The 18,524-nt window shown below is 38.3% G+C and overlaps 1 protein-coding gene across 1 annotated transcript in view; it reads left to right on the plus strand.

The window, feature by feature from the left end:
* Positions 1-18,524, plus strand: part of SRGAP3 (SLIT-ROBO Rho GTPase activating protein 3) — a 208,621-nt gene that overhangs the window by 180,852 nt on the left and 9,245 nt on the right. The window contains exons 18-21 of the mRNA XM_088134308.1: positions 3,241-3,320; positions 8,915-9,095; positions 12,294-12,443; positions 14,128-14,455. Coding sequence (XP_087990434.1) covers positions 3,241-3,320; positions 8,915-9,095; positions 12,294-12,443; positions 14,128-14,455 — 739 coding nt within the window. The remainder of the gene's footprint in view (positions 1-3,240; positions 3,321-8,914; positions 9,096-12,293; positions 12,444-14,127; positions 14,456-18,524) is intronic.

Below are 18,524 nucleotides of genomic sequence, written 5' to 3' on the forward strand. Positions count from 1 at the left end.
GAGATTGCCTGAAACCAGTTCCATCCAGTCCAGCATTCTTCTTTCCACAGGGGAAACCCGTGTTCTTCCTTAATCTATAAGTCTCTCCTGCCATTGGTCTCAGTCAACTGATACTAGTTTGTGTTCTCCAAATGTGGAGTTCTGTCTTATTCTTTGAAGCTACCAATCTCTTGCCACCTTCTTTGCTTCAATGATTTGCCTTTTAGTACTTATAGTGCTGATTCCAGCAAGAAGAAATACATCGGCAATGATCCAAATATATACATCCATGTACATGACGCTATCAAGAGTTGTAATCTTTAGCACACATTTTGGTGATTTGAGGAATGTTTTGATGCATTAGTAAGATTTGTTTAGACACAGGTGGCAAAACCTTTCAGTCTGGAAACTGCATTTTCTCCTTCACTTTGGTGAGGCTTTGGGCATTGCAGATGGGTTGCTGGGGACAATATGTCAGCCAAGGGTTTCCTAACCCTAGTTTAGACAGAATAACTGTAATCCTCCTTTCATCTTATACCCATTACCGGAGTCATCTTTTCCATCAGCTTCACAGTATTTTGAACAAAAATTGATTAGAGACTGTTTCCTGGCTATATGATACTTTGTCCATAGGTGAGATCAGGTCTTTTTGTAGTTCCTGGTGATTACAGCTGCCACAACTCTTACTGGTTGCAGTTCATGGTAGCTGAAGTCCAAAACTTCTAGAAGGCACCAGGTTTCCAAGGGGTGGGTTAGACTTTAATTATTGAGCACAGTCATGAAAGCATTGCTTGCATTAGAACAAACAGTGAAGGTTCTTAAAAGCATTTATTTTGTTTATTTTACAGTTCACTCTTATTTAACAGTTCATTGTCTTGATGGGCTTAGCAATTACACTAAACTGATAATTATTCCCAAAGCTAACAATTAAATCCTATACACGTCTACTCAGAAATAAGCCCTGTTGAGTTCAGTGGGACTTGCTTCCAGGTAAGTATATATGAATGAAGCAATCTTGGGGGAAAAAACTAAGAAAGAATAATAAATATATATATATGTGTGTGTGTGTGTGTTAAACTGTAATGAAGCTAAGATCAAAACCAAAACCAATCCCTAGCCTAAAGGTCTATTTTTCCACAAAGATTTCCTTATATTTACCTCCCTGTATTCTATGTAGTTCTGTATAACTGCATAGGAATCTCAGGACTGTAAGTTAGACTAGGGACTCCATAAAACACCCTAAAAGGAGGCAATGGTAAGCCACTTTCATATTCTGGTATAGGCTTTCACAGTTCATGTCAATCAAGCAGTGATGAGCTTTCTGGCTGAATCACTGTAGTCTAGTTTTCTGGTATCCTAATTAAACAGCACACCAGAAAACTAAACCATGGCCGTTCATCCTGAAAGCTCCTCACCACTTCCATGTTGTTGCCAAGAAAACTGTATAAATGCATCCATGAAGACATAAGGAGTTGACCATGACCTGAAGGAGACTGTAAGGTGTAGATGCCAACTGTTTCAACAGGTTTCCAGCAGTTTTTCATGTAATCTTCTACAAGGTCTTTGGCCCACTTTCTGGGGCAACTTATAATCACTTTATTCTAGAAGGTGACTTGTCCCCAGGACCCCTCCTTCCTGGTTTCTGTAGCGATGAAGTAGAACTTAAGATGGCTGCTCTTGAGAGGAAAAGGCAATTGTAACTGGTGACAGAAGCCACTTAGGATGATGGTAAACTTTGGGTGAATCTCTTTCTCAATCCTGCTCAGAAAGCAGCTTTTCCTTAAAATAATTGTTAGCAGGAATGGGAACAAATAACAGCAGGAGCAGATGGTGATGATAGCAATGACAGTTTGTCTCGTGCTGTCTAGCTCCTGCTTTCCAGGCACCAGTGCATTCTTAATGGGCTTTTGTGACAGAATAAAATCTAAGGAACAGATCAATGAATGTCTATTTCCATTAGATCTGTTATATAAAATGGGACTAGCCCACAAGGACTGTGTTTCCTATTATGTCAGCTTAGAATATCTTCTCAAACACAAAACAGATGTTCCTATCCTGCTAAGGTGGGGAATGTGGCTAGCAGATAATAGCCAAGTCAGTTTCTCAGAATGAACCCATTAATTGATCATCAGTCTTCTGCTACATAATTAGCACTTTAGTTCTGGAAAATGGGAGAATATGGATTCATGCCTTCATTCCTAATTTTCATCCTTTGGACATATATATTAGAGAGATCGCAGTGAGATAGAAATATGTAAAACAAATAAATAATAAGCAAGTTCCACAAAAACTATTTAGACTGTTGTTTGATTTAGCACTGATATCTTTAAAGAACTCTTTTTAATAACTGCACAAAATAGAAAAGAGTAGGAAGCAGGGTCAATCCTACCATGAGACAAGGGAAGCCCTTTAGCCCAGGGAATCAGTGGGACTTGGAGCAGCACAAGTAGGCAGAGCCTGTCCTTTACTGCCCACAACTCTTGTATCTGATGGCTGCTTCAAAAAGGGCTCTTCCGACCTCTTTGGACTGAAGTATGTGGCAATGGCCCTTTTGTTCATGTTCAAAGCTCTCATCTGATAGATGCTGCCCCAGGGTGCCACCACTGTCAGACATCACTCAACTCTCACGCATGTGCTTATTTCTGAGAAAGGACTGTATATCTTTCCAACAAGGCATTCAGCTTGCCACAGTCGGGGAAAAAATTAAAAACATTTTCTCCCATAGCAGTAAAGTCATGGCAGTGTAAACTGTGGCTTAGGGCTGTCCTGGCACTTTCAGAACTCACCCAACTATGCCAAAGTTGTGTCATTTTCTGGAGTGAAGCATGATGAGTAAGATCTCCGATGGTATTATATTTGGCTACTGGCAGTGCCACCCATCCCTGTTGCTTTTACTGCCTGGAGAAAGAATGATAGGAGGAGCAGTAAACAGCAAGATATTTATTCAGCAATGCAGATACAGTGGAAGTAGAAAATGTGGTAGTAGGAGAAGTGCTGAAGGTAAAATTGCAAACTAATCCTGGTAGAATTCATATTAATCTAGGATATTCTTTTAAATATTTTTTTAAGATGAAAACATTCTCATGGGCATTGCAGTTTTTATAAAGCATGAGATGTTCCAATTTTGCAATTCTGAAACTGCGTCCAGAGCCATTTGAAGTTTCCTGCATTTACTTATTAGTAAGGAGTTCACATCTCTCTTCCCTTTTTTCTCCATTTTTAAAACTTGAGTATATTTATTTATTCTACTTTTGATTCCAGTGATAGCCCACACAGTGAGCCAGGAACTATTGATGAAGGAGATCATGACAATGGTACAGAGCCACACACCAGCGATGATGGTAAGTGTAGAAACAAGCCATGGAAAATTGCGTCTAAGAAAAGCTATCAACATTTACATGGCGAAACACTAACGTGCATTTAATAACTAATCAAATTTCCATGGATTAACATATGGCTGTTTGCAAGGAAGGATGTCTCTCTGCCTTTGACACTGCCAGTAGATATAATAAAATGCCTTGAAAGATGTATAATCAAAGTAGGCCACGTGAGATCTTCCTGCACTACGCGTTGCTGTCACAATTGCATTCCAAGGAAGTTACTCTTATAGCCCGCTTAATAAGCTAGCATTCTCTTTTTCTATTTGACATGAAAGTGACACCTCCAGATTGATTGTTATTTTATGTAGCTCCAGTTTTCTAGGAGGAAAAGGAAATGGAAAAATGCTCTTTGAAAATAAGTCTTGATCTTCAAGGACATTTACAACTTATATTTCTAGTTTATAATGTGTTTCCCAGGAAGAAAATAATAAAAAGCAATCTATAAATGTATGAAAAGATATAACTGACAGCATTTTGAAACTGGTGAGACTTGTCAGAGTTTTCACTTGGTTTTATGTCAAGTGGTAACCACAAGGCCTCTCAGTCAGACATTCCCTTACTGTACAGTCTACTTTTGTTTCCTGGATTTATTGAGGGCTATTATCACAACAGTTACTTACATACATATGGCATGTAGGGGAGAGAAATTCAATCAATCAATCAATCAATCAATACTCCATGGTGGTGAAATTCCCCAGACCTATGGTCTTGGGGGACTTTAATTAGCCATACTTGGGGGCAGACTTGGAGACAGTGCAGGAGTTGATGGCCACCATGACAGCCATGAACCTGATCAAGCTTATTGTTGGGATGCAACATCTGTTTATATTAGATCCATGTGCCTCATGGTTGGTTATAGCCTCCAGGGAGGGGGTATGTGGGTGGATCTATGTAGTGGTAAATGCTTCTTTGAGAGGGGGGTGGTTCCATCATCTCTGAAAGAGGTGGCAGCGTGCCCCCTCCTCAAGACACCATCCTTGGATCCAGCTGATCTGGACAATTTCTATTTAGTCTCCAACCTTCCCTTTTTAGGGAAGGGTGTTGAGAAGGTGGTTGGTCTCCAGCTTTAGAGGGCCCTGGAGAAAGCAGATAGCCAAACCCTTTCCAGTCAGAGTTCAGACTGGGGTGTAGCACTGAGATAGCTTTGGTTGCGCTTGTCAATGATCTGTGATAAGCTTGGGAAGGAGGTGGTGAATCCATTCTGGTTCTTCTTGATCTCTCAGTGGCCTTCAGTACCACTGACCAGCTGAGGGGGCTGGGAGTGGAGGGGACCATTTTGCGGTGGTTCTCCTCCTTCCTCCAAGGCTGGTTCCAGTTGGTGTCGATGGGAGGGGAGCAGCTGAGCCTTAGGCCCCTGCTTTGTGGGGTGCCTCAGGGCTCTCCCTTCTTCCTCATCCTGTTTAATATCTACATGAAGCTGCTGGATAACGTCATCTCTTCTCGCATCATTGAACAGAATGGGAAATAATATCCCAATTAAATATTTTTGACACATCTTTCTCTCTCTGCCTCACAAAAATTATTTTCAGTTCAAAAAATTAAAATAGGATAAAATAGTAAAATTCTGAGAAATGCAGTTTAATTCCCTCATTTCATGTTATATTTATATTTATGTTCATTTATTTTTGTATGCTAACCTTTAGAGCACAGTTTTTCTATATATCCTGCACATAAAAACACACACAATATACTTATTTAATCACACACCCCCTGCACAAGTTGATTTGGACATCATGAAAAATAATACGCCTAGAAACAAATGTTTAAATTGGCTTATTTCACAATTTAGGGAACTTTGTTCCAGAATCCTGTAGATTGCTTGAACTTAGCATGCCTCTGGTCCATTTATTTTTATGGTTTTTAGTTCCATTAATACTTTCTCCTCAGTGTTGTGAATATCTCAATCCAGTGCCTTACCAATACAAGATATGGGGAAATTGACATAATTGTTTGTTGGAACTAAGGGCATAAGAGGAGAAAAGGATAAGTCAGCTAATTGAAGATGAATGTTTAAAAGGAGCAGGGTGATGTCAACCTTCATTTTTCAGTGTTAGTGACAAAAAGCCTTTCTTGACTGAAAAAGTCGAAGCAAGCAAGCTTCCATTTAGGCAATTTTATGCCTGAATGATTCTGTTAATAGTTTTGATTGGAGTTTCTGGGTGATTAACCATAAGAGAAGCGTGGAGAGGAAGAGCTGTTTTATTTTATGAATTTATATAACCTCTCTGAGTCTAATTCCACATACCTGGTCCAGTGCACTGGTGAGGAATTAGGTATTTTATCTAGATTGTGTGGCCATTTTTGGAAGGCCATCTTGAGACTACATATTACTATTAAATGTCACTTCATTTGGACCACACAAAGTCACATGGTCTAAGACAATGTTTCCCAAATGCTGCTCTTCATACATTTAGGGTTACAATTCCCATTATACCCAGCTGATGTTAAAGAGCATTTTAGCAGAAAATGTAGAGGGGAAAGCTGATCTAGATTAAGGGGCTTTTCTCAATATTGCTGTACCAGGAGAGACAATAATTCATGAATTATTTCTGTTTCTGAATTGCTTTCTACCTTTAAGCATACAAGAACATTAAAATTGTTCTGCTGGATCTGATTAAGGTTCATATTGTTCAGGATTCTGGTTTGAACAGCAGACAGCCAGGAGTGTATCAAAGAGATGATACTACATAGTACACAGAACTGTTTATTGCTAGCATTTGATAGTCCTGTACAAATTTCTTCTGGCTATGGAGATATATTTTGAGGATTATGTCTAATGGCATAAATAGATTTAAACTCATAAACCTGAGTATTTTTATTTTAAAGCCACTTTTGACTGGAAATAGACTATAGATTTAAAAAAGAAAGTTGAAGATAGTTTGAAAAAGAATTCTTACTCAGGATATATATGCCCATCTTTGTCTCTGGTAAACAAATTTTATTAGAATTTCATCATGATCGATTTGATTATGTGCCATCAAGTTGGGGTTGATTCTTAGTGACCACATAATACCTTGTCTGTCTGTCTGTCTGTCTGTCTGTCTATCATCCATCATCCATCCATCCATCCATCCATCCATCCATCCATCCATCCATCCATCTAGCTAGAGTTAAGAAAAAGAAAAAAGATAAAACAAAAAGTGCAAGAAACAATACAGAGAGAAAAAGAAAAAGATATTTAAAGAAGCAACTTCCAATCTTCTTTACAGCAGTTACAGACTTATTATCTCTTTAAGATTATATTACATGGTTCCCTGAAAATGTTACCTAGCTGGGTAACGAAATGTTTGCAAGAAAACAACCAAGCTCAGAGAACCTGAAGGACTCCATGGTTCCCTTTTTCCCTTCAACCCTTTTTAATCAGCATATTTAAAAATCACCATTTCATTTTTTTTCATTTTCAGCAAAAAGTCCATAAAAGATTTCCAATCTTTTATAAAAGTACTTATTGTTTTATCCCTGATCAAACAGGTCAATTTTGCCATTTCTGCAAATTCTGCCATCTTCAGAATTCACTCCTGCATAGGTATTTCAGTATTTCGCCCTCTTTATGCAAATATTAGTCTTGCTGCAGTTACCATATACAAAACCAATCTTCCATGAGTCTTTCCTAATTGACTATCCATAAGTCCCAATAAAAAAGTTCTAATTTCATCTGAATATTGATCTTTAAAATTCTTTGTATCATCATATATATTTGTGTCCATTTTTTTTTTTGGCTTTTTCACAAATCCACCATGCATAGTAAAATATCCCTTCATGTTTTTCACATTTCCAACATTGACTAGAAGTACCTTTATACATCTTAGCTAATTTCTCTGGTGTCACATACCAACAATACATCATTTTATAAAAGATCTCTCTTAAATTATAACACAATGTGAATTTCAAATCTTTTAGCCACATTCTCTCCCATTGGTCTATCTGTATATTATACCCAAAATTCTTAGCCCATTTTATCATGCACTTTTCAACTTGTTCTTCTTCCATTTCAAATCTCAACAAAAGTGTATACATTTTAGCAATCACATATTCATCATTTGTACATAGCTCAGTTTCAAATTCTGTCTTGGTTCAATTCCAATTACCTTTTTATCTATATTAAATCTTTCTGTTAATTGTGCATATGAAAACCATTGAAAACTAAATCCCTCTGCAGTCAGTTGTTCTCTTGACTTCACCTTAAGTTCTCCATTTTCCTGTACTAACAAATCTTCATATGTTAACCATTCTGTTTCCCACTATTTTCCAGCTGTTTCTTTTCTATAAAATGCTTCTTGTGCTGAAACCAATAAAGGTATTTTTGGGCACAGCTTGAGTTTATATCTATTCTATATTTTTAATATGGCACTCCTAACATACTGATTTTTAAAATCTACATTAACTTTAACTTTATCATACTGTAGAAAGCCATGCCACCCAAATCTCAGATTGTATCTTTCTAATTCTAACATTCTCTTATTTCTCCACAGTGCCCACTTTTCATCCAAACTAAACAGCAGGCTGCAAAATACAATTTAAAATCAGGCAATACTAGTCCTCCTCTTTCCTTTGCATCTTGAAAAATGTTATATTTAACCCTTGGTTTCTTCCCCTATCATATAAATCTGGCTATATCTCTTTGCCATTGCTTAAAAGGTACATCATTTTTCAAGACAGGTGTTGTTTGAAATAAAAACATCAGGTAGCACATTCATTTTTACTACAGAAATTCTTCCAAACAATAATAATTGTAACTTTTCCTATCCTAGTAAATCCATCTTAATTTCATTCCATATCTTGACATAGTTATTTTGAAATAACATACAGTTCATATTAGTCAAAACAGTGCCCAAGTATTTTACTACATAGATAGTTTTTCTCCATGGTGATCTGTCCCTAACCTGGTCTTTCAAGTCTTCTAACAGTGTCAGAGGTAGTAGTAGAACAAAAACAGTACATGTTGCTTCTGTTGGCTAGTTTCTGTCTAAGTGATTGGCTACCATCCTGTCTCCTCACCAGATTATTTTTCACTGTTAAGACTATTTGAACTAATTATCAATGAAAAGCAGGATGGAAATTTTACAGGTAAATGAACTAATTATATCTGTAATCATATAAAATGCTGAACCAGTCAGTCACTAATGCACACAAGAATATTTGAAACATTTATTTGATTTCATTCAGTCAAAACACTGCCATGGTAGCAAATTCCCCACTTTGCCTCCTGAGGGATTTAAGCTTACTTCTTACTTCCTGGCGTCTCTAAGATTTTTCCCCCAAATTTCAATTCTTCAAAATACAGGGAATCTTGTCCCAGCTGTCTACTATTTCCTCTTCCTTCTTTCACTCATACGCTTATGTTACTCTGTAGTACCTTAACATTAAGGAGCCAATTAGCATTCTGTTTCCTAGGGAAAGTAGCAAAAATATCCTTCACAGAAATGTCCTTGGATGTTCATGTAAAGTAACATTCATGCCATTTCAGGGATACCTCACTGCATCAAACAAATTATATTGAGTTTTAAACAATTCTCTGTAATTTGGTGTTTCTTCTACTGCTCTTCTCCCAACAGAAGTGGAACAGATTGAAGCTATTGCAAAGTTTGACTATATTGGACGGTCCCCACGTGAGTTATCCTTCAAGAAAGGAGCTTCACTTCTCTTATATCACCGGGCATCTGAAGACTGGTGGGAAGGACGCCATAATGGCATAGATGGCCTCATACCACATCAATATATTGTGGTACAAGACATGTAAGTAGGCACTTTTAATGTACAGCTTCTCATGTATGTATTTGTATTCAGCTATAGAAGGAGACTACCGTATTTTTCCATGAATAAGATGCCCCCATGTATAAGACGACCCCCACTTTTCCAACCCAAAATTAAGAAATCAGTATTTTAAAGATAAAGCAGAACACATTTTTATTTAGTAATTAGGTAACATTTACATGATACACTCAGTGGGAGGAGGTCCAAACTGTCTCTCTGCAGCTCTATTTTTGTGTTTGAAAAATTACACTGGAGAGAAAACTAGAGAATTTATCCAGCCTGAAGGGTGTACAAGGCTTTCTATGACATTCCAGGAGCTAGACCCCATAAATGATGTAGCCAATTTTCATTCATTCAATCAATCATCAATCAATCAGTCAATCAATCTGTATAACTGCCCATCTCAACAAGTGACTCTGGGCAGCTATACAACTTGAATTAATATTTTTCCTTTATTTTTAATTTTTTTAAGGTGTGTTATTTTACCGTTGTAACGGCCTCTACTAATAAAGGAAAATATTGCAGCTTCTGCTTTTTCTAACAGACCAAAGAGGAAAAAGGGGACTAATCTGAGTGGGTAGGGCTAAGGCTTGAGGAAATGTATTTGTGTGCTGTCCATTTTGCTTCTCAAAGCTTTCAAAATATAAAAATTGGCTCCGTTTGGGAGAGATTTTTAAAAGGGGTACAATAAGTGCCTTAAGCTAGTACAAAACTGAAGGTATCTCTCTTGCTCTTAACCTTCACCCAACAATGCCAAAAAAGAATGGAGTTAAAAAGATAGAGGTAGAGATAATATCCCCACCAGAAGTTTTTACTGCTTTGTATTATTGTATCCAACTAATCAGTAGAACAAGAATATACATATTAGCAACACTATTAACAGTATAATGTAAGGTCAACATTAATAATCATAATAAGAAAAAGGGGAAAAAAAGGCCTGAGAATTATATTACAAACAGAAGAGTGCCAATAAAAAAGACCAAATTGCTTTAAAGTCTTTTCCTTGCCCTCTTGTAAACCCCACAACCACCAGAAATGAATTGTTGAAAAATAACATATATTTTTCATCCATTCCTGAAAATCAGGTGCAGATATTCCAGTATTATGTGATAATACATTTATCCAGATTCATATGCAGAAAAAGTCCACAATTCTTGAAATCTTTATAGAATCCAGGTGCTAGGGGTATAACCAAGAACATAGACATCTTTAATACATAGTGATTTAAAAATATGTAATGTAATAAATGTGGGAGGGCCTCTCCAAATGAAAACCAACCTTGGAGTTAAATTGTCTCACTTAAAACAGAATTGAAAAGAATTCCAGACCATCTCTCTAGGTTTTTCATTTGCATCACAATGGGTAGTTTCAAATTGAGAACGCTTCATGGAAATTGTTATGCCAAGATAACAAAAGTCAGAACTTAATCTAAAGCCCAAGTCTTTATATTTTTCTAGATTATTACTGTGATCCAGTGGCATCAATTCTGATATATTCTGATATATAGAGTAACCAGACAGGACACCATACTCAAGTGTTAATGAAATGAGGTTAGGAATAGAAATTTCTGTTCTATCTGCAAAATATAAGGTGTCATCAGGACAGAATAAAATCTTGCACTTTGCTCCTCAGGATTTCTAATTATACAGGCAAGAAGTTCTAAAGCAAATCTCCCATTATTGGGAGTCAGGTTGGCTGGGGCTTATGGGAGTTGAAATTCAATAAAGCTGGAAGGCACTGGTTATATTTCCCCATTTTTGTACAGATCATAGGCATCCACCACTAATTGTGATGATGAAAAATGTCAAAATGTGTGTTAGGATGTCAAAACACAACCCCCAGCATTTCATACATGTGTCCTGATAGCAGATACAAGTCATTATGATGTCATGTCATGTCATCCATTTCATCACTTGCCCCCCCAGTAGTACCCCCTAGTGGATGCCTGTGATACAGACAATCTCTGTGGACACACTTTCCATTGTTGACAACTAATTCCATTATTGACAGCTAAACTTATTGACATTTGAAACAATGTTGTCAGTGTGATGCAGCCAATCGAGCCTTTTAAGAAAAAGCAACATTCACTGAAACAGGAAAAATGTATTTATAATGACAATAGTGGAAGCCTTTTCTCTGAAAGAGCTAAGGAAGATTTTCCTTTAAAAAGCAGGCTGACCAAGATTCTTCTTTTTCCAAATCTGCTTCACTGGATTCTGGTAGTAGCTGCTACTGTTCATCTACCTTTTTGAAATATTCTTCTAACTAAATTAGGGAGACATCCTAAACATTGATTGTTACCCCGTGAGAAGAATTAGCAATTATACCAGCCAAAGATCTACAAGTGCTTTACAAAAAGCAGTTATAAATTTACAATAAGCTAGGTAGCTCTAGGTGCTGCATTTATACACTCCAATCCTATAGGACACAGTGTGTAAACTTTGTTGGCATCTAGCTACAAGAAAAGAGAAAACTTAGGAATGAGATGAAAAAGAAAGTATGTTTTAGGCCTGTATGTTATGTTTTTTTGTTTTTTTTAATCTGCGCTCAGTTGTTACCGACTCTGCAGTGACTGCTTGGACGAGTCCTTGCAGTTTTCAAGGCAAGGTGTTTCGGAAGTAGTTTGCCAGAGCCTCCTTCCTAGAGCAGAGCCCAGCTGGCAAGCGCAGGAGGCGGGGTTTCCGTTGCTTCGCGCCCTTTTTGGGCGCGTGCGGTTTTTCGCGCTTACCGGCAACTGCTCCCGACTCCTTTTTGCAAGGCACCGCCAGCATTTTTCCTCCCACCGGAGTGAGAGTACCCATTTATCTACTCACGTGAATTTTTGAACTGTTGGGTTTACAGGAACTGGGGAGGAAACAGGAGCTCACCCTGCTAACGCGAAGGCTGGACTCGAACCGCTGAAGCGTCGACCATTTCTGGCCGGCAACTTTCAGCGTCATTAAGCCGCTGCGCCACTGCGTCCCCCTGTATGTTATGTACAGGGATTTATATAAAGTTTTCAAGGATGAATGGGCAGCAGGGTAGAAACCCAAATCTTTCTGATATCTCTGATAACTCTGTTTTCCTCTAAATATTCAACCACACCCATCACCCTTTCCATCCACCAGCTGGCATGGATTAATAAATAAGCTTTTCCCCCCTCGGGCAGTTCAGTCTAACCAAGGGTTTTGTAATTCGCAGGGATGATGCTTTTTCTGACAGCCTTAGTCAGAAGGCAGACAGCGAAGCAAGCAGTGGGCCCCTTCTGGATGACAAAGCCTCATCGAAGAATGACATCCAGTCTCCAACAGATCACATGCCAGACTATGGATTTGGAGGAGTAATGGGACGGTAAAAAAACGCTTTGTTCTCATTTGGGTGCAAGTATTATCTCTCTTCCCCTTTCTTTTCTGGCTACAGGCAAGAAAATCTGAATGCATAGATTGCAGGAAATCTGTGAGCTGATTTGTACGTTAATGTCAAGTTTAAACTGGAAGAAGCATGCATATTGATTTATTTCATTGGGTCTACTGGAAGTTAGTAGACTTTAGGCTGCTTAGGTATAAGCAACAAAAATGATTTATTTAAAAAATGACCATGTCATAAAATAACTAAAACTGTAACAGTATCAGCAAAAACATTAAACTCCAAAGACGTAATGAAAAGTTATGGTGTCCATTGTTTCAAAAAGGCAAGAAGTGAGCCACAGGGGTCAAGCCGTTCTATAACACTATAGCAGCCATTGCTTCTTCAGGGGCAGGAATGTGAGGCATCTCATTCTGATTTGACCACAGAGGGTCAAATCATAGCACAGATTCTGCTTAGAACAGTTTGTCCCAAAGGCAGCCTGTACCTGATCCTTGCAGGCCTTTGTAGGTCATAACCAGAAGTTTGAACTAAATCTCTAAAAAATAGGCAGCCACCACTTGTGTAATTCTGCTAAAATGGCTCTTGCCTCTCATAGTAATGTCCTGTTTTACACTAGCTGAAATTCCAAGTCATCTTCAGAGGCAGCCACCAACAGAGCTCATTGCAGTAATCCAGCTGGGAAGTAACAGGGCAAGACTTATGTTGCCAGGAATTGTTGTTCAAAAAACAGTAGCAACTGTCACACAAAACAGAGTGGGGTAAAGGTATCCCTGATCAGGGACCTACTGAACAAGCAGAAGCCATGAAGACAGAATTCCCAGATCACAGAACTATTCCTTCATAGGAAGTGTGACCTCCTTTAAAGCTAACACTGGAGCTGATAATGAACCAGATGGTTTCTGGTCAAACAGCAACTCTTGGGTTTTTTGGAAATCACTGAGTTTCTTTCATCCCATCCATTCTCTGACAGCCCCAGACCCTGGATAAGAACATCTTCAGCAGAGGCCAGATAAGAAATGTGCAACTGGATATTACCTGCTTATTAGTGATACATTATCTTGAACCAAGAGAAGATATTTCAGCAGTTTCAGATAGATAAATAACATAAGGGAGTGCCTATAGTAGCCCACATAGAAAGGGTCAAAGGTTTGATTCTCCTTCCCCTATGGTCACCAAGTGGAGCTGTTCACTCAAGGAGTACAACCACTGTAAAATGATAGTGGTCATTCCTAATCCTTGCAGAAGTTTCAGAAGGATACCATGGTTGATGGTATCAGATGCTGCTGAGGGGTCTAATAGACCAGGAAAGCCACACACCCCCCAAAGACATCCACCAAAGTGCCAACACTGTTTTTGTCTCACATTCAGGCCTGCAGCCAGACTGGAAGAGACTGAGATTATCCACTTCTTTCAATATTCTTTGTAATTGATGTCCCACAACCTTCTTGAGAACTTCCCTAAATAGGGAAGGTTGGAAACTCGGCACAAGTTACCAAATAGCTGGGTCCAGAGATAACTTTTTCAAGAAAGGATACACACTGCCATTTGCAAGGCAGTGGGTACCTTCCCCTCCCTAAAAACAGCTCAGTGAACATTAGTCATCAGTTCAGCTGAATTTGGAAATTTGGAGCAAAGATTTCACAAGCATGTGGATCTTATTTTCCAGGGTGAGGTTAAGATCTGATGGAGCAGCAATCCCTCGGCGTCGAAGTGGGGGTGACACACATAGTCCCCCAAGAGGTTTTGGTCCAGGAATAGATACTCCTCCTCGAGCAGCAGCTTGTCCTAGCAGTCCTCACATGCTGCCATTGAACAGAGGCAGGATCGAAAGCCCAGAAAAACGCAGGATGGCAACGTTTGGAAGTGCTGGCAGTATCAATTATCCAGATAGAAAGACATTGAGTGATGGCCATCCTCTGAGGTCTACCTGTAGCTCAACTCGGCATAGTAGTCTTGGGGATCAGAAATCACTAGAAGCTGAAGCCCTGGCAGAGGTAAGAGGAGAGCTATATAGAAACTGCATGTTATAGAAATTAGAGATACATTAGATATTTAGGAATGCATTTCAAAAATTTAAATTTATAATGGCTTGCTTTAAGGCTAATTAGTTTGTGAACTCAAAGTACATGCATCAAGAATTTTCCAACATCTGTCAGTTCATTACTTATGGTACATTCCTGTGTTTCACAATAAAAGTAATTTTTTAAAACCAAATTTTTGTGCCTGGTAAAATTAGAGCCTCCGAAGAGAAGCTAAGAGTTATGTACTCTCAGTTAAGAGTAGTCTCTAACATGTGCTCTCTACTGTTCTTTTGCATCCTCCAGAACACTGCTAAAATACATGTCAATTGATTTTTTTTGGAGGGATAGGGAGAGTTTAAGGGACAGAATAGTTGCCCAAGCTTCTTTTTTGCTGCCCCAAGAGTTAGCCGGGAATATAGTGCTGAAAATTGTTGGTGGAACTCTGAACATCAATCATATGGTTGTTTCCCCACAGGAAATGAAATAAGTGCACATGCGCTTAATGAACTCTAAAAAGTTAAAATCCCTCCAAAACAAATTTTGTTTAATAAATCATTTTATGCAAATTTTGAGCACTGAAGTATTATGTATAGGGTAATTATTTGTACATCTGTGGTCAGGAGAAAGAACACTGGGCCATCTGGGTTTCTTGGTCAGTGGTCAGTTGTTACACTGGGAGTGTGGTCCAAAATATGTAGAGCATACCACATTGTTTTCCCTGTTCTATGGATATTAACTGTAAACAGCTCCAGAGACCAATCTTCTCTTTAAAGTAAAGTACAGTATCTCCAGATATATTAATCATAAAATAGAAGACAGTGGTACATTGAAAGGTCTCCCCCCCCCTCCCAGGATAAACTAACTGTGATCCTAAATGCATCATGAAGAACTATATGTAATGTTCTTGCTACAATAGGCTTAGCCCATGTTTTTATGGGCTTGCAGTACAAGGGTAAGGGAAGTTTAATTTGTGCCTGCTCAGCTGCATTCCTGATGAAAATCAGTTCTGTTGCACAACTGTGAGCCTTTGGGGTGTGTGTGTGTGTGTGTGTGTGTGTGTGTGTGTTTGTAAAGATTAGGTAGTAGCATCCAGCTGAAGCTTGGCTGATCAAGCAGGATTGGACCTGGTTAATACTTGGATGGACAATCATCAAAAAAAGCCTGATCTGTAGGCTGAGAAGTTGAAAAAAACCTCTCAGAAGAAGGTACGAAAACTGCATGGATGTCTCCATGAAGTCATCTGGAATTGAGCTAAGCCCAAAGGACACTCTATTTATCATGTATGTGAAAAAGAGTCAAGCAGCTGAGTGGGCAATAGGCTGTGCAGATCTACTGATGTCAAAAGATTTTCTAGCTCAAATCAAATGTTTTCCTTTATGTATCAGGAGATTGCTGATTTGCATCGAGCAGAATAAATGGCATAGAATAAATAGTTTTTGTTTGCTGAGGCTTTTAAAAATCTGAAATAGCAAGTAAGCATTTTAGTAGGTAGAATTTATGGACAAAACATAAAATAAACAGCTGTGCGTGTCACGTTCAGCCAAGCCTCTCTCCTTTTAACTGCATGAGTTGCTTAAAGGTTAGTGGACCTGTTGATTTTCAGTCTGACATCTTTCAACTTTTTCTGTGTGGGCTGTTGATTGACTGATTATGCTGTCACTTCCTAACTTGTTTGCTTGGCATTGTGATGCTTTCTACCGTAGAAATCGTAATGGATATTGGTGTTCCATGGTTAAATAAAGCCACTGATCGTTTGTCGCATTGGAATTAGTTTTAGTGCTGCCATTCCCTACTTACAGGGAAAGGGGAACTTTTGTTGTTGTTGTTTAATTTAAACAGCAGCAAGCATTTCAACTCTTTGTCTGATGCTCTACAAATTGTTTTAACAAAACTTGGTAATTGTTTGTGTAGGCTGCTGCTTCTAAAGTGGGCAGGGAAGCAAGCTGAGAAGCAATTACAAATCAAGCGTTTCAGAAATCTGTAACAGGCAGCAAGAACTCCAGAGAAAGGGGTGATTCTTCTAACTTCTTATCTTGGTCATAAAACGTGACATGGTATGACTCCCTGACATCAAAAGCCTATTATTAATTAGCAGGAAGAAAGTGCTAAGAATAGTAAAAAAAAAAAAAAAAAAGACCATAATATTAAAGAAATGGAGCAGAGTGGAGTAGAGTAACAAATGGTTAGTAAAGAATTGTGAACAATGAGAAAAACAAAAAACATTGAAAAGAAATATGAAAAGAGAACTTATAAATTTCTGTATAAATGCATAATAATTCCTGGAGAACAGTCAAGTGTCAGCTCAGCCTAGCTATTCCCAACCTGGTATCTTTTGACTCCACAAATCTTTGGAGGCTGAAAGGCTAAGGAAGACTGTAATTAGACTATCTTAGTCAGATTGGCATTTTTAATAGTTCCTCAGTGATATGTAAATGTTGGAGTGCAACCTGACATTATAACTCTCATACAATATTTTACTGAATTCAACCATTCTAGGGTGCAGAATCATGTACAGCCTGGAAGATAAATTGTGGTAAAGTTGGTAGTGTTTAATTTTGAGCAGACATAGAGATACTCATAAAACTATCCAAAAATGTCAGTACTATCAGTGACCTTTCCCAAAATTATATGAAAATCTATCTGTACAGGTATTTGTTCTAGTGAATATTACAGGAATAAGAATAGTGATTCATGGTGACACACACAAAAAATTAAATGTCACATTAGTGGGATCTGATTTGGTAATGACTATTCAGGAAAGGGATCTTTGAGCTAAGTGTAAATGTCAACTTAGTGTGCAACTGCTGTTAAAAAAAGCACAGGGCAAAGATACCAGTTCCATGGCGGGAACAATTAGAAAGGGGATTAAAAATAAAACTGCCAATCTGTAATGTCATTATACAAATGTATGATGCAGTTGCACTTGGAGTTCTGTTCTGGCCTCAAGAAGTGAAATGTAGAGCTGGAAAGATGCAGAAAGGAGTGGTCATAATGATTGATTATGTGCCATCAATCGGTGTTCACTTTTAGCGACCACATACATTTCCTCCATGACAATCTGCCCCTAACCTGGTCTTTCAGGTTTTCCAGCAGTGCGTGCGTTGCTGCTGTAACTGAGTCCACCCACCTTGCTGCTCGTCATCCTCTTCTCTTTCCTTCCACTTTTCCTAGCATTATAGACTTCTTCAGAGAGCCAGGTCTTTGCGTAATGTGTCCAAAGTGTGGTAATTTGAGCCTGGCCATTTGTGCCTCAAGTGAAACCTCTGGGTTTATTTGTTCAATCCATTTATTTGTTTCCTTGGCTGTTCACAGTTTTCTCAGGAGTCTTCTCCAACACTAAGGTTCAGAAGTGTCAATACTCTTCCTATCCTGCTTCTTCAAAGTTGAACTTTCACTTCCACGGAGTGTCACAGGGAATCCTATGGCTTGCACTATTCTGATCTTCATAGGTGTAGACACATCATGGTATCTGACTGTCTTTTCCAAGGCCTTCATTATTACTCTACCAAGTGCTAGTTTGCAACATATTTCTTGATTGCTTGTTCCTTTATTATTGATCCTAAAAGGTAGAAATAATCTCATCACGTTGATATCTTAATTGTCAATTCTAACCAGGATGATTAGTAAGGTTAAAAAATGTCTCTTACAAGCAAAACTACAATGTTTGGGGTTCTTTAGACTAGAGTTAAGATAGATAAGAGGAGTCAGGGTATACAAAATCACATATGGCATGGGGTAAATCCACAGTGTTAGAATTTGGGGATCATGCACTAAAATGAAATATGAGAAGAATGAGGACAGAGGAAAGAAACTTTTCGCATAACAAAAAGCGATGGCCATCAATATACTTATGCACATTGACATTTTAGCAATCAACAGCGCTATACACAATTCAAGTCTGTCTTTTTAGGAGGTGCTCTAAGTCAGTTTTATCTGGTGAAAGTGATGCAATCTATTATTTGTCAATTGCTGTCAAAGGTTATCTGTCAAAGCTAAGCATGTCTTTTTAATAAAAATATATATCAGATTTGTGTTCTACTAA

Source organism: Python bivittatus, unplaced genomic scaffold (genome assembly GCF_059951505.1).
Source record: "Python bivittatus isolate LINGU-HERP-01145 unplaced genomic scaffold, Pbiv_v1 ctg000080_np1212, whole genome shotgun sequence".
Classification (NCBI taxonomy): domain Eukaryota; kingdom Metazoa; phylum Chordata; class Lepidosauria; order Squamata; family Pythonidae; genus Python; species Python bivittatus.